Source organism: Sus scrofa, chromosome 1 (assembly GCF_000003025.6).
Source record: "Sus scrofa isolate TJ Tabasco breed Duroc chromosome 1, Sscrofa11.1, whole genome shotgun sequence".
Lineage (NCBI taxonomy): Eukaryota > Metazoa > Chordata > Mammalia > Artiodactyla > Suidae > Sus > Sus scrofa.
In genome coordinates this window covers 49,921,040-49,943,397 of record NC_010443.5, presented here as the reverse complement: position 1 = coordinate 49,943,397, position 22,358 = coordinate 49,921,040, and the positions used below count along the sequence as shown (strand labels likewise).

The 22,358-nt window shown below is 37.9% G+C and overlaps 1 protein-coding gene across 1 annotated transcript in view; it reads left to right on the top strand.

Annotated features, from left to right (window-relative positions):
* Positions 1-22,358, top strand: part of LMBRD1 (LMBR1 domain containing 1) — a 108,801-nt gene that overhangs the window by 34,587 nt on the left and 51,856 nt on the right. Inside the window, exons 5-7 of the mRNA XM_013992625.2 lie at positions 1,475-1,542; positions 11,327-11,415; positions 14,665-14,738. Of these exons, the coding sequence (XP_013848079.2) occupies positions 1,475-1,542; positions 11,327-11,415; positions 14,665-14,738 (231 nt within the window). The remainder of the gene's footprint in view (positions 1-1,474; positions 1,543-11,326; positions 11,416-14,664; positions 14,739-22,358) is intronic.

The window sequence follows — 22,358 nt, the reverse complement described above, 5'->3', positions numbered from 1 at the left end:
ATATTTAGAATGTACAATTTGTGTTTATCTTTGGATTACATTATGGGTACTAAGCAAAGTACAGACTTGATTTTTTAATTTATTTTTATTTTTCAGAGTCTCCCATATAGGTTATCACTGAATATTGCATAGAATTCCCTGTGCTATACTGCAGGTCCCTGTTGACCATCCATTACATATACAACAGTGAAAGCACAGACTTTAAAGACCTAAGTTCTTGGTTTCAAGTTCTTATTTAATCACTTACCACCTTTGTGACTTAACAGAAAATTATTTAACCTCTGGACCACAGTTTCCTTATTTCTCAAGTAGGAATGGGAATAACTGACTCAGGGGTGTGGTGAGAATGAAATGAGTTAATGTATGTGAAGCTTTTATAGCAGTCCTGGCATGATATGGGCCTTGTGTACATTTATATAGATGTTTTATATATTTTATATAATATGTGTATAAATATATGGTGTATATATATATTATGTATACATACAAACGTGTAAATAAATATTTATTATAATTATTAACTTATTTTGGCGAATTGGGAATAGGGGCATTGTAGATTCTGACTTTTCCTGTTTTGAGGGCTATTTTATTAAATATTCTGGTAATTTTACTACAAATGCCCATTGGATAATTAATTATTCTTTGAATGTACTGCTTCTCATAAGGTCTAACCATTGAAAATTTTTTTTTTTTTTTTTTTTGTCTTTTTGTCTTTTGTTGTTGTTGTTGTTGCTATTTCTTGGGCCGCTCCCGCGGCATATGGAGGTTCCCAGGCTAGGGGTCCAATCGGAGCTGTAGCCACCGGCCTACACCAGAGCCACAGCAACGCGGGATCCGAGCCGCGTCTGCAGCCTACACCACAGCTCACGGCAACACCGGATGGTTAACCCACTGAGCAAGGGCAGGGACCGAACCAGCAACCTCATGGTTCCTAGTCGGATTCGTTAACCACTGCGCCAGGACGGGAACTCCTGAAAATATTTTAAATCTAGTGTAGTTTGCAAAGATACTTAAGATGTGGTATTTACAGTGTTTAAATTTTTTTTTTTTTTTGTTTTTTGTTTTTTTCTTTATTTATTTATTTAGTCTTTTTGCCATTTCTTGGGCCGCTCCTGTGGCATATGGAGGTACCCAGGCTAGGGGTCCAATCGGAGCTGTAGCCACCAGCCTACGCCAGAGCCACAGCAACACGGGATCTGAGCCGCGTCTGCGACCTACACCACAGCTCACGGCAATGCCGGATTGTTAACCCACTGAGCAAGGGCAGGGATCAAACCCGCAACCTCATGGATCCTAGTCGGATTCGTTAACCACTGCGCCACGACGGGAACTCCTACAGTGTTTAAATTTTAAGATTTGTTTTTAAATATAAATATACATTGGTTGTGAAAGTGCTGTTTCAAAACGGTAGTGAGAATAATTTATATTTTAAAGGTCTTATTAAATGATATATTTTTTCCCCTTTGACATGTAGCAAATTAAGACAGCACTCAAGTATACATTGGGATTTGTTATGATTTGCGCACTTCTTCTTTTAGTTGGGTAAGTCTCGATTTTTCTTTTCCTGAAAATGGAAATAGCATTATTTTAATAATGATAATAGTAAGACTTATTCAGAAAAGTCTAGGAAAGAAAATAATAAAATCTAAAAACAGAGAAAACTACCCTTTGTATCACCAACAAGGAATAACTAATCTTTTTGTCTGTGTTGTTCAGTGTAGACATTCTTTTTTTTTTTTTTTTTTTAACTAGTTACTAACCAATATATTTTTTTTTCCCCCACTGTACAGCAAGGGATCAAGTTATATACATTACATTTTTTTTCCCCCACCCTTTGTTCTGTTGCAACATGAGTATCTAGACATAGTTCTCAATGCTACTCAGCAGGATCTCCTTGTAAATCTATTCTAAGTTGTGTCTGATAATCCCAAGCTCCTGATCCCTCCCACTCCCTCCCTCTCCCATCAGGCAGCCACAAGTCTATTTTCCAAGTCCATGATTTTCTTTTCTGTGAAGATGTTCATTTGTGCTGGATATTAGATTCTAGTTGTAAGTGATATCATATGGTATTTGTCTTTGCCTTTCTGACTCATTTCACTCAGTATGAGATTCTCTAGTTCCATCCATGTTGCTGCAAATGGCATTATGTCATTCTTTTTTATGGCTGATCTTCCGAATCCAATCATCTGTTGATGGACATTTGGGTTGTTTCCATGTCCTGGCTATTGTGAATAGTGCTGCAATGAACATGCGGGTGCATGTGTCTCTTTTAAGTAGAGTTTTGTCCGGATAGATGCCCAAGAGTGGGATTGCGGGGTCATATGGAAGTTCTATGTATAGATTTCTAAGGTATCCCCCAACTGTTCTCCATAGTGGCTGTACCAGTTTACATTCCCACCAACAGTGCAGGAGGGTTCCTTTTTGTCCACAGCCCCTCCAGCACTTGTTATTTGTGGACTTATTAATGATGGCCATTCTGACTGGTGTGAGGTGGTATCTCATGGTTGTTTTGATTTGCATTTCTCTTATGATCAGCGATGTTGAGCATTTTTTCATGTGTTTGCTGGCCATCTGTATATCTTCTTGGAGAACAGCAATGTAGACATTCTTTGTGTGCTCAAATACATGCTCAGTGCCCCTTCCCCCACACACCCTCCATGTTGTGATTTTACACAAATGTGATTATATTTAGGTCATTCTTAGAAATCTCCTGTTTGACATATTGCAGGCCTCTGTTCAGGATAATGAATGTAGATCCATCAATTTTGTCTGTATTGCATTCCCTTCTTAGGAGGAAACAATTTATTTGATCTTCTAACACTTGGGATGTTTGCAGATTTTATATTTTTATAAACAACACTTTGATGAAAATCCTTGTCTGTACATCTTTTCAGATGCATCTTTGAATTTTTGAATTAATCTTTTTCAAGGAGTTCCTTCCTTTCTTTTTTTTCTTTATCAGCTGCACTCATAGCATATGGAAGTTTCCAGGCCAGGCATCTGAATCCAAGCTGCAGGTGTGACCTACAACCACAGCTGTGGCAATGCGAGATCCTTAAACTGCTGGACCACAGCAGGAATTCCCAAGGAGTTCCTTTCTTAATATTTCTTCCTTAAATTTTTATAAACTAATATCAGTAAAGTTTTACACGTTTTAACATGTGGATATTAAGTATTTCATGTTAGTGGTCCACGTGGCACCACTCAGCTCTCCTCTTGTAGTTCTAAAGTAGTCATAGACAATGCATAAATCAAAAGACATGACTGAGTCCCAGTAAAACTTTATTAACAGACACAGGCAGTCAGTAGTTTGCCAGCTCCTTATTTATTTATTTATTAATTTTTATGGCCACACCTGAGGCATATGCAAGTTCTAGGGGCTAGGGGTCAAATCCGAGCTGCAGCTGCTGGCCTACACAGCCACAGTTACGCTGGATCCCCAGCCGCATCTGCCACCTACACTGCAGTTTGGGACAACGCTGAATCTTTAATCCACTGAGCGAAGCCAGGGCTTGAACCCACATCTTCACGGACACTTAATGTCAGTTCTTAACCAACAGTCACAATGGGAACTCCCAGCTCCTGATTTAGAACATGACTTGAAACCACCAGTAAAATTGCAGATCTTTACAGAAGCCAAAATATCTTTCCCAGACAAAAGGGAAAAAAATTTCTTCTGAAATTTATTGGTTCCTTGCATGGTAAATCACCTTCGTTCCTAAAGAGTTTACATTTTGCATGATTTTAATAAGCTTTAACTGATTCTGTCCATAATATTTATTTATTTAGAAGCAATATATTAAAAGTGAAGCAAACAGTTCTTTGCAGATCCAGTAATAACAAGAAGTGATGGTTTGACCAGCCATTTTGAACAATGTAACATTCAATTTATTTTCCAGATATCTATTGTATACCTGTCGTGTTCCAGTTATTGTACAGTGTACTGGTGAAACAGTGATAAACAGAAAAGACCATCCCTTCTCCTCTGGAGCATATGTTCAGGAGCGGACTAGGGGAACAGAGAAAGAAAATACCAAGAAATAGGTTATGTTGGGGGTGTGGAATTTTCAGGAAGGCGTTGCTGAGAAGGTAGTATTTGAGAAGACATTTGAAGGAGGTGTGGGAGCCATGAATATATGTAGGGGGAGGAACACTTCAGTCAGAGAAACAGCCTGTAAAGAGTCCCAAGGCAGCAGAGTGTCTCTCATGGTCAAGACAAAGTGAGGAAAGCAGGGTGGCTGGAGTTAGGAGTGAAGGCTGGGGTGGCTTAAAATGCAGTCAGAGGGGACTAGAGCTACCAGACTGCGCAGGGCAGCAGGGGCCATTGTCACGATTTTGGTGTTGTTTCAAGGGAATGGAAGACTGTTGGAGAGTTTTTGGTCCTTGGGTGACATAGCCTGTTTTTAGAGATTTCCGGATGGTGTGTTGAGAGTTGACATTGTGGCGTGAGGCTAGAAGCATGACAAAGTCTGTTGGGAGTTTTTCCAGTAACCCAGGCAAGACAGGGTGGTAGTAGCAAAGATAAGGTTCTGTCTGTTGTCCAGAGAAAGAGCCTGCAGGGTTTATTGCAGTTCCCAGGCTAGGAGTTGAATCGGAACTATAGCTGCCAGCCTACAGCCACAGCCACAGCCACGCCAGATCAAAGGCATGTCTGCGATCTACACCACAGCCCATGGCAACTCCAGATCCTTAACCCACTGAGCGGGCCAGGGCTTGAACCTGCATCCTCATGAATGCTAGTTGGGTTCGTTTCTGCTGAGCCACAACAGGAGCTGTGGCAAGGTTTTCTGATAGGTTAGCCGTGGAGGAGGGTATGAGAAGGAGAAACTGAGGATGTAACTCCTGGTCTGATAAACACTTTTCTCTCTTTTGAAACCAACTGCAAGCTTTAAGGGTTCCTCAAACCACTCTCACTTTTGATAATTCTCTAGAAGGACTTACAGAGCTCTCCAAAGGCATGGTTATCATATATTACAGGTAAAGAATACAGATTAAAATCAGCCTTTTTAGAGAGGCATAGGACAGAGCCTGTGCCGCAAGGGAACTTGAGGAAGTACTCTTTGAGTCAAAATTTGATGGAGTGGAAATTGCTTAGCAGACTAGATAAAGAAAAAAGATGGATAGCTTGTGTAATGTACAGCTCATTCTTGAACAACTTCAGTTTGAACTGGGTAGGCCCACTTACAGGTTTTTTGTTTCTTTGTTTTTTTCAGTAGTACACACTGCAGTACTCTGTGATTGGTTGAATGTGTGTATGTGGAACTGTGGATCTTGAGAAACTGTGGATACGTAGGGACCATGTGCACAGAAGGCCCAATATAAGTCATACCCAGATTGTTGACTGTGTGGAGAGTTGACGCTGCTAACTAGTCAACCTTTTGTCTGCTCACACTGCCTTAAACAACAGACTCTCCTAGTTCTAGAGGCTTGAGGTCATGATCAGGGTGCTGACAAGTTTTGTTTCTGGTTGGGGCTCTCTTCCTTGCTCATGGATGGTCTCACTGAGTCCTCAATGAAACTTTCCACCAGTCTTTCCTCTGTACCACCAGTCCTGTTGGACTAGGGTCCCACCATCTTGACCCCATTTAACTTCAGTTATGTCTCTAAGGGCCCTGTATCTACCTACCATTGTGTTGAGAGGGCTTCAATGTGAATTTTTGGGGGACAAATTCAATCTGTAGCACTCTGTTCTCTGACCCCTCAAAATTCATGTTCTCCCATGAAGAGTTCATTTATCCCAGCCCATCAAGCCCCCAAATTCTTAACCCAGCATCAAGTCTAAATCCTAAGGCTCATCTAAATATCATCTGAATCAAGTATGAGACTTGGAAGTAAGGCTCATCCTGAGTCAGAATTCTTCTTCATCAGTGAACCTGTGAAACTTGACAGGCTTTGTGCTTCCAAAATATAAAGGTGGGATAGGCATAGGATAGAGGTTTCCATCCCAAAAAGGAGACATCAGGAAGAAAAGGTGATGGGTCCCAAGCAAATCTAAAAGCTAGCAAGGCAAATTCTGTTAGATCTTAAGGCTCAAGAGTAATCATCTTTGATGGATGCTCTGCCCTGCAGGCCCACCAAGGGGTAGGTCACTGCTATGGTTCAAGGCAGTGGCCCTGCCTCTCCTGCCCCCATAATTCTGGCTATAGGTCCTGCAGCAGCTGCCTGGCAGGTAAAACTGAGGAGCAGACCCTGTTATCTGAAATTGAGGAGGAAGCAGCCTTGCCCCTTGGGCCTGTAGAAGTGGCAGCCTTGATGATAACTGAATTGCCATTAGGGTCATTCTTAGGTTTTCTGGAAGGATAAAGCATGTTCTCAGCGAACTATCACCCCTTCCTGTGGAATCCCAAATTCTCATAGCCTTCCTGTATTTTGTGTCGGCCACGTCACTTCTGGTGTCATCCTGTCACTGCTCCTGTCCTCTGCTGAGGAGCTGATTAAATCCTTTGTTTCCTCCTATACTAGTCTTGTTAAATGTTATTCAGCTGTACTCTCTGAACATGCTGTCTCAATTTTTGCAGTATAGACAGGCTGGTTCCTTTTTATTTATCTCTGTCTTCTCCATTTTATTATTGGTGGGAAGGAGAAACCAGCTTGCTTCTAATGCTTTGCTTAGAATTTTCCTTAGCTAAATATGCAACTTTCTCTCTTACAAGTTCTGCCTCCCGTAATATACTACAAGACAGTTCAGCTGAACTTGTCGCTTTATAATAAGGGTGTCCTTTTTTTCAGTTTCCTCATTTCTATCTGAGATCCCCTCACAATGACCTTTAGTTGCCCATATTTCTACCAACATTCTGTTAATGGTGATGTATGTCTTCTCCAAGATGATAGAGGCTTTCTTTATAACTCTCCTCTTTTATTTCTTAGTCCTTACCAGAACTGCCTTTTAACATTCACTTTTTTTTTTGACTGTTCCTGCAACATACAGAAGTTCCTGGGCTGGGGATCAAACCCGAGCCACAGCAGGGACGATGCCAAATCCTTAAACTTTAGGCCACTAGGGAACTCCACATCCACATTTTTATCGATAATCCTTTCAAGGCAGCTTAGGCTTTTTCTGACATTCACCTTCAAAACTCTTTAGGCCTCTTCCAGTCACTGGGTTCCACAGTCACATCCACATCTTTAGGTGTTTGTTACAAAGTAGCAACCTACTTGTTGGTACCACAATATGTATTCCTCTACTTGGGCTACTTTAGCAAAATACTATAGGCTGGGTAGCTTAAACTGTGGACACTTATTTTCTCACAGTTCTGGAGGCTAGAAGTCCATGATCATGGTGTCAGCAAGTTTGGTTTCTGGTGAGAGCTCTCTCCTCAGCTTGTAGACAGCAGCCTTCTTACCATGTCCTCACATGGCCCTTCCTCTGCTAGACATAGGAAAAGTGCTCTCTGGTGTCTCTTCCTCCTCTTTCTAGGACATCAATCCGTTTGATCAGAGCCTTACTCTTAGGGCCTCATTTAACCTTAATTACCTTCCCAAAGGCCCCGTATCCAAATACCATTCACATTGAAGGTTATTGTTTCAACATGTTAACTTGTGGGGGAGGGGACACAATTGAATCTTTAGCAGATAGTAACCGAGAGGCTCAAGTTAGCCTGGAATGGTTTAAGGAATAATATAAAAAGGATAATGTGAATTTAAATCCTCCTTCCCTCATTAGCACACACAAAAAAGGATGTGATATTTTAAGTATTCGTGTTGGCAAGTAGCAGAACATGACTTAACCGATATAGGTAGACTCTGGATCTTAAATATAGTGTTTAAGGCTTTGAGTTTTATTTTGCTGAGCCTTTGAAAGACAGTGTAGATATGTATGTATTTGCATGTGAATGCAGTAAATATGTATGAATTTGTTGAGTTGCAACATTGAAGGATGCATTGAACTGTTGGGCATTTGGGAATTGGTCAGGGAAGTGAAATATAAATGGTGGATTGATTAGAAGACCAGTTATTTTACCATTGTCATAGTTCAGGTGAGACAAAAGGATCTGAACTAGAGTAGTTACAAAGAGAGCAGAGAAGAAACAGATGAACTGTTTGGAAGATAAATATGACTTTGTGATTGAGTGTAGGAGGTGAAAATCTTATTTTCAATCTGCCGAATTCATGATTTCAATTTCTACTGACATTCATCAGCCTTTCCTTTGTCTTTTTCTGAAGAGATGATCTGTACCTAATTCACTGAATCAGATTGGGTGTAAAATATTTTTTCTAAGCAGTTTTACTATTGTTAAGAGTGTAAGGGAAATTTATAATCTTACAAGGTTCTGGTGCTTATCTTGACCTAAGATTGTATGTCTTTGAAAGCTAAGGATCTCTGCATCCATTACTTTGAGAAGGACTGAGATTTAGAATATATCTGTATCATTCTATCTAATTACATTCTTGGTTACTTTAGTTATCATCACCATTTCGAAGATGCCTGATAATCTTTTTTTTTTATTTTATTTTTTTAATTGTTATTTCCCCAACACACTTTTTTTTTTTTTTCCCACTATACAGCATGGGGACCCAGTTACACATACATGTATACATAATTTTTTCTCCCATTGTTGTGCTGCGTTGTAAGTATCTAGACATAGTTTTCAGGCTACACAGCAGGATCTCATTGCTAATCCATTCCATGAGCAATAGTTTGCATCCATTGACCCCAAGCTCCCAATGCCTCCCACTCCCCCCACCCCCGGGCAACCACAAGTCTATTCTCCAGGTCCATGGAAACTTTCATTTGTTCTGTATATTAGATACCAGATATGAGTGATATCATATGGTATTTGTCATTCTCTGACTTATTTCACTCAGTATGAGATTCTCTAGTTTCTTCCATGTTGCTGCAAATGGCATTATGTCATTCTTTTTTATGGCTGAATAGTATTCCATCATGTATATATACCACACCTTCCTAATCCAATCATCTGTCGATGGACATTTGGGTTGTTTCCATGTCTTGGCTATTGTGAATAGAGCTGCAATGAACATGCGGGTACAGGTGTCTTTTTTAAGGAAAGTTTTGTCTGGATATATGCCCAAGAGTGGGATTGCTGGGTCATATGGTAGTTCTATGTATAGATTTCTAAGGTATGTTCATACTGATCTCCATAGTGGTTGTACCAGCTTCCATTCCCACCAACAGTGCAGGAGGATTACCTTTTCTCCACAGCCCCTCCAGCACTTGTTATTTGTGGACTTCTTAATGATGGCCATTCTGACTGGCGTGAGTTGGTATCTTGATTTGCATTTCTCTAATAATCAGGGATGTCGAGCATCTTTTCATGTGCTTGTTGGCCATCTGCTGATAATCTTATAACTGCTCTCTCCCCATCAAAATGATTGTGTCCCTGTCGTAGGCCTATCTAACTGAAGTTACCTCTGTATCTGTCAGGAGGTGCTCCCAACAGGTCTCTGTCTGGGTCTTTGTAGGGCTGACATTTGGCCAGTGAACATTAATTGGCCCCTTCTGGTTGTTAAATGGTTGGAATGCTTCCATATCAGTCAGCGGCTGCTTTGCCTTCTTGAGTCTTCTTACTCCACCCTTGGCCCATTCAGAGGGTATAGCCTGGTTTAGCTGGCCTGGTTCCTCCAGAACCAAAAGGCCAGAATCTATGGTGAATAGTAGTGCCTTTGCCATATTGGTTGTTAAATCTTTTGAATCTTATTGCTCAGGACACATTTAGTTATAACTCTTTTGAATTCTGCTTATGGATGTTACTCTTAGTTTATGAGAAGATATTTTATGTCTGTTTATTGGATTATACAGTCCCAGTCACAAGGTGGCCACCCCTTTTGATTTGTGCTTTTGCTGCTCCCTGTAGTTCCTCCCTAAAATAATAGTGCTAAAATGTTAGTGCTCTTCAAAACAAGTGTTTTCCTGAAGTCATTTTGACAGTAGTTTGGACTGTTTGACTTTTTAAAAAAATTTTTTTGGTCATGTAAACTTCCTTTGGTGTTATTCTTTGTTAAATATTTGAACTGCTAAAGAGCCCTGCTCAGCAGTTTGAACATGAAAGTGTCATCATGAGTGAGAGTTAATTAATTTTCTTTTACCACTGGACGAACCTTTGATTGTCTAAAACTGACGTAGATACTGAATGTTCTAATTATAAATGCTATTATTAGATATTTGTAATAGATATTTTAATATACTGTAGGTGATATTCTGTACAACATAAAAGTTTTTCTGCGTATTCATGGATGATTATTCCAACTAATGAGTTCAAAATATGCTTTTTAAAATATGTATATCTGGGAGTTCCTGTCATGGCTCAGCGGAAACCAATCTGATTAGCATCCATGAGGATGCAGGTTTGATCCCTGGTCTTGCTCCGTGGGTTAAGGATCTGGCATTGCTGTGAGCTGTGGTATATGTCACAGACATGGCTGGGTTCTGACGTTGCTGTGGCTGTGGCGTAGGCCAGTGGTTACAGCTCTGACTCAACCCCCAGCCTGGGAACCTCCATATGCCATGGAGGCTCGTGTTAAGAGTTACTTCTTACATTCCTGTTTGATTCTTCACATATACAATCTAAGGAATACCCAGCCCTTTACCTTAATCTTTGTCTTCTTGTTTCTGATGTAGATAATGAAGTGCCTTTCTGTCTCTTTGCCTTTGTCTTTCTCTCTCTCAGCTGTGTATTGAGAAGTAAATAGAAACTATTTACTTTCATTATATGTACTGGGTAGAATCTTGAAAGATACAGAAAAAATACTAAAAAGAAAGTAGAAATCACCCATAATTCTACAACGAGATATTTACTGTTAATTTTGGTATATTTCCTTTCTTTTCTTTTTATGCATATGAATATACTGAAATCATTAGTTATATTCTGTTCATCTGATTTAACAAAGAGATTCTTAACCTGTTTTGTGCTATGGGCCTTTTTGACTGTCTTGCACCTATGGCTCCTTCTCAGAATAGCTTTAAATGCAAAAAATAAGATAGAGGGAATTCCCTTGTAGCTCAGTGGGTTAAGGAACCAGTGTTGCTGCAGCTGTGGTGCAGGCTGCAACTGCAGTGTGGGTTTGATATCTGGCCCAGGAACTTCCACATGCCGCAGGTGTGTCCAAAGAAAGAGATACATATGATTACAAAGAAGACTAATTATACTGAATATAGTAATTAAACTATTAAAACAAATTTGATATAATAAACACATAGATAAGAAACTCCTCACATCCCTCTGTACATGGTGTAGATTTGATTTGCTTATTCTTTTGAGGGGAAAGTTGATCTTTGTTTAAAAAAATTATTGAAAATTGAGTTTCAGATCATTTATTTGACCTTTTGTCCTTAAAACCATTAAACAAAGTTTTTCCTCCTTTCTAGTGCTTTTGTTCCATTGAATGTTCCCAATAACAAAAATTCTACAGAATGGGAAAAGGTGAAATTCCTGTTTCAAGAACTTGGAAGTAGTCGTAAGTATTCTTTTTTAAAAAATTCATTATAATTCATATTTCATGATCCTGGTGACTTTTTTCAGAAATGGTCTGCTAACTTGACAATTCTTTTAACTTGTGGTTAAAAGGGTGCTAGACAAATTAGGAGCTTTGTGTTACTGAGACTCATTCTAGCCATCTAACTGTTATATAACTTAGTCTCTTGACTTCATGAAATTATCATGTTGAAAAGAAAATGTAATCTTCAAAGTATTTTATCAGTAAAGATTTTAAAATTTCTTTATGGTCTTTAATTCACTTAGGATAATATAGAATAGCATGTTAAAAATGTACTAGATATATTGGTTCTTATTTTTAACTGAAGGAACCCTGTGTTAACTGTTTGATCATGATTAAGTAATCTTTTGTGAAATATAAATTACAGAGGTTTTATGTGGATGAAACAATTTTTAAAAATGTTTTTGGTTTTTTTAGGACTGCACTGTGGCATATGGAAATTCCTATGCTAGGGGTCAAATTGGAGCTGCAGTTGCTGGCCGACACCACAGTCACAGCAATTTGAGATCTGAACCGCATCTGCAAACTACACAACAGCTCACGACAACGCCAGATTCTTAACCCACTGAGCGAGGCCAGGGATCAAACCCTCATCCTTATGAATGCTAGTTGGGTTTGTTTCTACTGAGCCGTGATGGGAACTCCTGAAATAATACTTTATTATAAATTTTCCTCACCTAAATATTTTGGAATTATTTTTCCAGAAGTTTCCCTTAACATGACCTAGGTTTTTAGAGAGGGGAACAAAAGTGGGTTTAGAAAGTTAGCTTAAGAAAGTTGCCTAGGAGTTCCCGTCGTGGCTCAGTGGTTAACGAATCTGACTAGGAACCATGAGGTTGTGGGTTCGATCCCTGGCCTTGCTCAGTGGGTTAAGGATCCAGCATTGCCGTGAGCTGTGGTATAGGTTGCAGACGCGGCTCGGATCCCACATTGCTGTGGCTCTGGCATGGGCCGGTGGCTACAGCTCTGATTCAACCCCTAGCCCAGGAACCTCCATATGCCACAGGAGCGGCCCAAGAAATGGCAAAAAGACAAAAAAATAAAAAATAAAATAAAGTTGCTTAATCACTGAAAAATGTAGTTGGCATTAAAACCTGATATCAAGTAAGAATGTGACATATTACACAGAATTTCATGTGCATTTGAACATAGTAACTCTATTTTCAAAGAAACCTAGAAAACTTATAAACATTATGCTGAAAGTTCTTACTGCTTTTGTATTTATTCTTTTTAATAGGTACTGTACTTTCTTTGATCAGCACTTCTTTCTCTTTAGCCAGATACAATATTAAATGATGATTAAATTAAGTCTTGGAGTCTTTGCTATACAACTTCTTAATTTTCTTGCTTTCCACCTAAGATTTCGTCTTATAAATTGTGGTCCACTAATATCTTGTTGATACCAGCAGGAATATAGTTAGCAGGCCTGGCATCTACTGATACTGAGTGTCAGGATTTATGCACCTGATCCCATTGTTAAGAAAGAAATTGCTTTTTGTCCTGCAGTTAACTCCTTCAGTCTCTTGAGTAACTTCTCTTCTACCTTGAACATTATACTCTAAGTTAGGCTTTGGGTATTAGTGTAACTCGAAGCAGTGATTATTTAGTAGCATTATTGCTCTTGCTATAATCTCATTCTCTTTTATCTTAAAAACCCTCAAATCTGGGAGTTCCTGTTGTGGCGCAGTGGTTAACGAATCCGACTAGGAACCATGAGGTTGCGGGTTCGGTCCTTGCCCTTGCTCAGTGGGTTAACGATCCGGCGTTGCCGTGAGCTGTGGTGTAGGTTGCAGATGCGGCTCGGATCCCGCGTTGCTGTGGCTCTGGTGTAGGCCGGTGGCTACAGCTCCTATTGGACCCCTAGCCTGGGAACCTCCATATGCCTTGGGAGCGGCCCAAGAAATAGCAACAACAACAACCACAACAAAGACAAAAAAAAAAAAAAAAACCCTCAAATCTTAGAGTGCATTTTTCTTATCCTTATTAGTAATACTAACTTTTTTGCTTGGCAGTGTTAACAGAATATTCTACTTTATCAATTCTAAAATGTGTATTTTTACACCTTTTTATATCTCTGATTTTGTGTTGTATTTTAAAAGTGGAGTTACTTAAAATTGCTATCAGCCAAAAGCCAGACCTCTCCTATTTCTATGAATACTTTTTGGGTTGATACTTCTAGTAAGATCAAGAAAGTATATCAGCATCAATGTCTGTGATTTGGTAAAATGTGGTATTATAATTTTAAAAAGTAAGGCTTAAAAATTTGCTTTGCATAGTTTCTGAACTTGTTAATAATATGATCACTTATTTAAGTGTTCGATTTTAAAACTGAGTTTTAAGATGATAGGTCATTCTAATTTTATTCATGGAAAGATTAATATTGATACATTAAATTAATCAAAAATTGTATTTGGTTCCATAGGACCTGCATTTAAACTAGATCAATAGAACAATTAGTATTACTTCCATTTAAGAATATTAAAATTTGTGTAGTGTTTCATTGCATTTTCTGGTATATTTGTTTGAAAGTGTCACTCTTGCTCAGAACTCATTCATTGACCTTCCTTTAAATAGTTTGCTAAAGAAAGCTAGCTTGTTAGCATTGTATTCCTATTTGGGTATTATATTTGAATCTATTTTCTATTTGCTTTTTTTTTTTTTTAACTTAGGGAGCATGCCAGCTTCTTTCAAGTTTAAGGGTAAAATAAACTCTAAAATTTTAGTTTTAGGCTATATTCTAAAAACTTTTTTGAAAATTAAGAACAAAAAACCAGGAGTTTGAGATTAAGCAGAGAGGGAAGAAAGGATCAACATCCATTGATCCATTATAGTGGCATTTCTATAATGTTATTTCTCAAGGTCTGCCATTGAGAAAGGCCAGGAATTTTTTTTTTTTTTTTTTTGCCATTTAAGCATCTAATATTTTACTGATTTCTCTTTAGGCTTAATAGGCAGTAATTTCTCCCTTTAATTTTAAGAGGTAAAGGAAAAATCGTATTAGTTAATCTGAAAGATCTTTAACAAATCAACTTATGAAGAGCTATTTAAAAACTCTTTTCCACTTGGAGTTAGCATTTCAGGAATGAACTAATCCATATTAGGTTTATTCCTATAGAATGTGTAAGAAACCCAATATTTATTTTATTGATTTGTTGAGTGTAAACATTTGAATAACTATACATTTTTAACAGTATTTTTCTTTCTTTGCAGATGGTTTAGCTGCCTTGTCATTTTCCATTAGTTCTCTGACCTTGATTGGAATGTTGGCAGCTATAACCTACACAGTAAGTGTAATGCTGATAATTGAGTTAAAATGAGAGAATCACTTTATGAAGCAATATTTTTTACCATATTCATGTATCAGATCTGTTTCCTTCTTTAATATTTTAGTGCTTTCTTCCTTTTTCTTGAAAAGTGGGTATGCAATAATAGTGATATATAAGCATATTAGAACTCTGAACCATAGATCACTATCTGTTATGGAGTCGGTAAGTTCATCCTATTTGGGGATATAGGACTTATAAAATCAGATATTTTACATAACTTGATAGTTCTCTAGTAACAGGAAATCTAATCTTAAACTCTCAGAGACTTGAGTTTTTTCTTTTCCTTTTGGTTGTGCCTGTGGCTTGTGGAGTTCCCAATCTAGGGCTTATACCTATGCCACAGCAGTGACAACGCTGGATCCTTAACTACTAGGCCACCAAGGAGCTCCAGAGACTGATTTTTTTTTTAATATCTCTGGGGATGGTACAATATGAATTATAATAGCCAGGGTAACTTGTGTACAGACTGCGTTTTTAGTTTTATGCTCAAATTATAGAGCAAACACCAGTAAAAATGCTTCTTATCTGCCTCCCAAAAGAGAGTTGTGCAGGAAGCTTTAAATTATGTGGAACCCTTTTCATATTATTGGAATTTATATTTACAGCATTCTGGATTTTTGCAAAGATGGAAAATATTAGTTTTAAAAAAAATTTTTGGATATTGTTCCAATATGTCTTCCTTTAGGTCTAAAGGAAATGAGCTATTAGTGTGATAGCACTTTCTAGTTTTGTTACGTAATCATTCAAGTGTCATGATATGTAATAAAAGAAGTCTAAAGTACTGCATTTTAGTATCTTTCAGGTGCTTATTTGAATACTCAGTTTTATTATCAAGTGCCATTTTTGCTTTTTTCTTCTATTACTACACAAGGAATATATTAATGGGTAATTATCCTCCCATCTCACAGAATATATGTAGAGCACAATGAACTGTCTCTTAGAAAACATTCATAAGCTAATTACACATTAGGAGGTAGACCTGACTCTGATTGCTGTTCTGTGACTGACTTGTTATGCTAATCTTGAGTTTGTCTTTTAACCTTCTTGGGTCAGTGTCTTCCACATTAAATGGGAATTTAAAAAAACAGGATTTTTAAAATCAAATGATGCTTATTGTTAAAGTGCTTTGAAAGTATAGGGAAATGAGGATCTAGCAGTCAATGAAAGATTGGTCAGGAGAAGTAAATAGAAAAAGAGGAAACCAGTAAGCCAAGGTCACCATCAGTTTGTAAGAAGTATGAAGGATCTGAGGTTTTACCCTACTTGAAGCCTGCTGAGGTTTCATGGATTTTGGTCAAAGACGTAGGACTTCTAGTCGCAGACAGAGAACTCTCTTACTCACAGCCATAGCAGTAGCCACAGAATCAGTGCTGTCTTGTGCCAGTATTCTGAGTCCCAACTCCCTCGTGGAGATGTGAAGATCACCAAGTGAGACTGTCACAAAGCAGGGGACTCTTGAGTGTAGGGAAGCTGAGTCTGTAATAGACAATAAGCATGCCTCCCAGACTCTAGAAGAAGAGCCTGTCTTTGGACAAAGGTTCTTGAAAAGCTAGTACAGAAAAAAAAGAGCAGTTGGTACCTAGCTTGTAAGATGTGCAGAGATGAGAGACCCAGGGAGAATTGTCTTCTGACAGCCCAACAATTGATGCTGTGGAAGAGCTCAAACGGGGCAGTGTAAAGGGATGGGCAATGGCGAAAGACTAGGGTAAGCTTCTCTAACCATTGAACAGAGACCTGAGTGAGGTGAAAGGCCAGCCAGTCAGGAGGGCAGGGCAGTGCGGAAACCGAGGTAAATATAGGTATGCTGTATCAGGGAGTCAGAGCTGGCGTGGTTGGAGGTAGGATACTGAAGTATGGGTGAGAAGCAGCCAGAGGACATGTTTTATAGTGCTTTGTGGACCATGGTTAGGATTTTATATTTTACTCTGATTAATTAGAAATCATAGGAAGGTTTTAAATGGAAAAGTAATAGGATCTGACTAACATTATTCTGGTGGGTCTGAATTAAGCTGTGGGGGTGATGAGTGGGAGTGGGAAATGTGAAATTATTAAAATTCTTTTAAAGAGAGCTTCCCTGTAGGAATAATATTATTGTAAAGATAAATATTTCAAATTAATATGATATTTTATATTTAAATTGAAACTGTGGAAGTTATCATTTATGCAATCAATTAAACCAATTAAACAGTAATCATACCGGCTTAGTTAACATATCCCCTTAGAAGAGCTTTAAATTTCTAGAATGCAGATGGCTTGGCTCAAGGACATTGAACAGATGATCAGAGGGCCTGATGACAGGAACAAGAAAGACAGGAGATGCTGAGTTAGGTAGGGAAGGTCCACTTCAGGCCCGAGACCAAAGGAGAGGGTCCATTGTGATGCACACCAGGTCAGACTACCTAGGAGTTGCCTTGTATGTTTTCTTTAAACAGCATGAGCTATGCAATTGTGATCATTGGAAGAGAGGCTTAAATGTAGATCCCTCTTAAGTCCATGGGTCCCTTGAACTACCTTGCCATCTAAATTTACTCATCTCTAAAGTGGGAGTAATCTCTAAAGTGGGAATAATGTTTAATAAGGTTGTAAGGGTTTAATTAATTACACACTTCACCAAGTCTTGAAATCTTTAGGCCATTCAATAAATAGTCACTTGTAGCTCAAATTGTTGAATATTCAGTTTCATTTTGTTTACATTATAGTTCCCACCTCTTTTGCAGTGAAAGGTAAGCCAGGTTGGAGTTCCTGTCATGGCTCAGTGGCTAATGCATCCGGCTAGAAATCATGAGGTTGCGGGTTCGATCCCTGGCCTTGCTCAGTGGGTTGAGGATCCGGCATTGCCGTGAGCTGTGTTCTAGGTCACAGATGCAGCTCGGATCCTGAGTTGCTGTGGCTGTGGCATAGGCCAGCAGCTGCCACCCCGATTCGACCCCTAGCCTGGAAACCTCCATATGCTGTGGGTGTGCCCCTAGAAAAGACAAAAAAAAAAAAAGGAAGCCAGGTGTTAACAGTATTATGATCAGTGAGAATGTGGATTATGAAAAGATGAATAAATAAAAATAAATTGAATGGTGGTTACTTTTAGGTGTGATGATAGATTAAAAGCATTTAGATAGCACTATGAAATACACTCATAACTTGGTGGAAGAATGTTTTGCTACCAAACCATAGTCTCGCCAGTTTTCCTATATAGGTGGGGTAGAGAAGACTTTGTTTAAGGGGGTGGCATGGTGTGTATAGCTGAGTATGAGCCGTTATGTAAAAATCTAATTTCTGAATCCTGGCTTCCCCATCTGTAAAAATGGGCCAATGATACCTATTCAGACTTCATTAAAATCAACTCTTTATTGATAGGTGGTTTTATTATGGATAGGTGGTTATCATATTTTGCAAAATGTTTGTGCAATATGACAGACAGTATTATGCAATTAAAACTATGCAATCTAGTTTTCTCCTAGGTTGTTAGGGAAAAGCTTAAGAATTGGTCTGTTCATGGGGAAATGTGGAGAAGTATAAGTTTAATTGTCATTAATTACCCACAGTGGGAACTTAATACTTAGAATACTTTGGCCCCGAATACAAAGAATTAATTATGAAAGGTGAAGTCATGTCTGTTATAGGATCTATAACAATTAGTATTAAGACTCCAGAAGTTTTGGTAATGTATGTGTCAGCCGACTGTGAATTACTTAGTTGTGCATTATTGTTTAGTTTTTAGAAACTAGTTGATTATTTAAATTTTACCAAGATTGTATCCATCATACCACATATTAGCCGAATAATTAATTGAGCATTCAATTTTAGGAGAAGAAGAACGCCAAATGACAAGTTATCTTGTCTTTTGTTTTCAGCTTAAATTGAAAGGGAATCTGGTACTTTTTGAATTAAAAAAGAAGAAACTGCTACGCACAGATATTTGTGCAGACGTTTTAATTTTTTGGTGCCACCAAGTGGGAGAATGTTGAATAATGCCCTTTTCATACAAAGTGTATCATATGGACCACAGACATGCCTATAAAAGCAGCAACTACTGAACTTATCAGTAAAAAAATTGAACATATCTTCCAGGAGTTTATGAGTTATATATACATGTATTTATTTATGTGGATCTATATGAATTTAATATAAGCTAATGGAGTAAAGATCAGAATGATAAATTAAGGATTCAAAAGTAGAAATAAATAAAGCAGTAGTTCTCAGTAATGATTGAAGACAAAAATTCACTTTAAAAGTCAAATATCTCAGCCTTCCATGTGATACTGTATTTCATTGACCCTATGACATTGATTGTAAGATGCACCTTTCTTCTATGGACCACAATAAGGAAAATATCCTTGCCCATGCTTTCTTATTTATAATTTTTGTTTTATATTAATGAGAGAAGTGTTTTAGACTTACATAAAATTCTGTCAACCTTCTGCATAAAAAATAAGGAAATATAAATGAAATAAGTTGGAAAAGTATTTCTGAAACTTGGCATTGGGAACATGAGTCTTCTGAGTCAGTTTTTTTTTTTTGTTTTTTTTTTTCCCTTTTTAGGGCTGCACATGCAGCATACGGAAGTTCCCAGGCTAGGGTTTGAATTGGCCTACGCCACAGCCACAGTAACGCAGGATTTAAGCCATGTCTTCGGCCTACACCACAGTGCATCGCAACACTGGATCCCTAACCCACTCTGGGAGGCAAAGATCCTGATGGATACTATTCTGATGCATAACCCTCTGAACCACAGCAGGAACTCCCTGAGTCATTTTTTTGAATTGGTTGTTCTTGTCTGCATTTCGGTCTACAAGCTTATCTTTTGTGTTGTCGAGAGAATTGATGATGCAGCTTTTCTTGAGTGCTCCACTCTTGTCTCTGGGTTTTTCTTTATAGCTGCTAACACACCTATTATATAAATTTAAGGTTTTTTGTTGTTTTTTTATTGTTTTTACTTGCTACCCAAGTCATAAAATACAAAATGTCTTCTACTTTGGGCATCTTTCTTTCTTAAGCTCAAAAATCCTTTGACTGTTGCTTTACAAAAAAATGAAGAATCATGCTTATTGTTCCAGTGAATTTTTGTTCCTTTTTTCAGTTTCTCCTTACACAGTAACTTTTTGCTTCAGTGTCAAATCGTAGTACTATCTTATAAGACAATGTAAGTGGCAATTAAACTCAATATTTGTATCAAGAATTCATGTACTTCAACTGAGGAAGTAACTAATATAACCAGCTGTGACCAAATTTGTGAATATTCAGGTAATTATAGCAGTGTCATAATTTTTACCTAGCCAGTGTTTATAAGATGCAGCTACATTTCACTGATGTTAAATGGGAGAAAGTATATATATATTTTTGAATCAATGAATAATTTAAAAGAGAAATTTTTAGGGAGTTTCCATCACAGCTCAGCAGAAATGAACCCAGCTAGTATCCATGAGGACACGGGTTTGATCCCTGGCCTTGCGCAGTGGGTGGAGGATCCAGTGTTGCCGTGAACTCTGTGGTGTAGGTTGCAGATGCAGCTTGGATCCATTGTTGCTATAGCTGTGGCATAGGCCAGCTATTATAGCTCTGATTTGACCCCTAGCCTGGGAAGTTCCATGTGCCATGGGTGCAGTCCTACAAAGACAAAATAAATAAATAAAAGGGAAATCTTTATTGAGTACATGTTGAGTTGTTTTATTAGTCATAACAGATCCTTGTCCTTGAATAATAGGTTTTATAAATATATGCAAATATATATTCAGTTTACAGGCAGTGCTTGGCGTTGATCTTTTGCAGTAATCCAAGGCTCATAGGTTAGAAACTGTCATCCTACACGGAAAAGAGATATGCAGGGAAAGGCGTTCTAACCTGGACAAAAAGGTATTAGAAATGTTTGTACTTTGTATATATTCTTTAAAAACATTTGGGTTTTAAAATATAGGTGGTGATTTATTCTTGGAAGTTGAAACAAATAAAATTAGAGGCAATTATGGCTGACCTGGAAGCATTTTAAGTGGTAATCTCTTTAGCCTTGTTGATTTTCTGATCATTCACTAGAGGGCAGTAACAAGCAATGAGTTTGGTGTCTGAAAAGGAGTCTTCATTTTTTCAAAGAAGTCTGGGGTTAAATTCATAAGATTGTTGTTCAGAAATCTTAAAGTTATAGTGATTAAATGTTTTGTAATGTATTATGTCAGTTTTATCATAATCTAAATGTTATAGTTAAATTCCCTGATAATTTTTGAAACTTAAGCATGCAATCCAAAAACAAGCAAAAAGCTAGGTAACCAAAATAATTCTTACTTTCTTTTATTTGTTTTCTTCAGACAAGTAACAGTTCACAAAAATGTATTGTATTCTGGTCCCATGTTACAACAAGGTATTAGCAAGGATACATTTGTATTTTCTGCAATTTTTGCATTAAGCTATTTATTTAAGCTATAGGAATTCAGTTTAACTCTACTAATAGATGAATAAATTCCATACAAGGAAATATGTTCATATGAATAAAGTGTTCTTTAAAAAATTTTTTTTGGTCAAATATTATTAGAGAAGTTACTTTATTAATTGAATACATGTTTATTCTTGGAATAAAGATAGGACGAAGAAATTGGAGACCTAGTCGTTCCATACAAAATAGTCTACTGCAGTTATTTCTAGTCTGGCTGAGAAACCTGTATTGTTACGAGCTTCCTGAATGATTCAGATTAACAGATCTAGTGATAAACAGATGTACAGACCAATAATGTTAATGTTCAGTGTCTTGTATATAATTGAGTTATAAGCAAGGCACATTTACAAATCAAAGAAGGTTTCTCAGACATGGTGTAATTAAGCTGAGACCTGAAGGACATTGGACTCTGCTAATGAAGTAAGGTGAGAAGATAGGAATTCGAGATGAGGGCACTGTGTGTGCTAAAGTATGGATGCTGGGCAAACCTAAAGTAGTGTGAAACTGGAGTGATTTAGGAGTAGTGATTAGATTATGTGCTAGGATTAGATAATGGTGCCTATTCACAAGACTAGTAATTCTGCCTCTCTCTGTGTTCATATGTATGTATGTATGTATGTATGTATAAATAAATAGATGAACAAAGTAGAATTGCTCTGGCCTAAAGTGGTAGCAGGTCCCTCCAAGGCTCCCTGCCTTATCCCTGCAGTGGCCCTAGTGGCACCTGACCAGAATCCTAGGGACTTGTGCCAGAGTACTTTGAAAAATACCCTTATTGGTCCTGGAGAATTTCAGTTGGTATTAGAAGAATGACATTATCTGACTTGGGTGTTAGAGAGCGATCACTTTGGAAACAATATAGAAGATGAATTTGTAGAGAGTGAGAAGACCAGCAGACCAGTTGGGAGAATTAGATGACCTTGTATTTGACAGTAAATTCTAAGTAGGGGCTTCATTTTTAACACTAACTAGAGTAACAAATCCCTTGGGAAATAGTGTTAAATACTGAGATTGCTAGATTTAGAGACCCAGATCCATCCAACACTGAATAGCAAGCATTGGGATGAAATAAGCCTAGTCTGGAGATGGTTGGAAAGATGAGGAAATAAACTTGGCCATTAACTGGGTTTAGCAAGGTATTTTTGACTTGGTGACTGGTT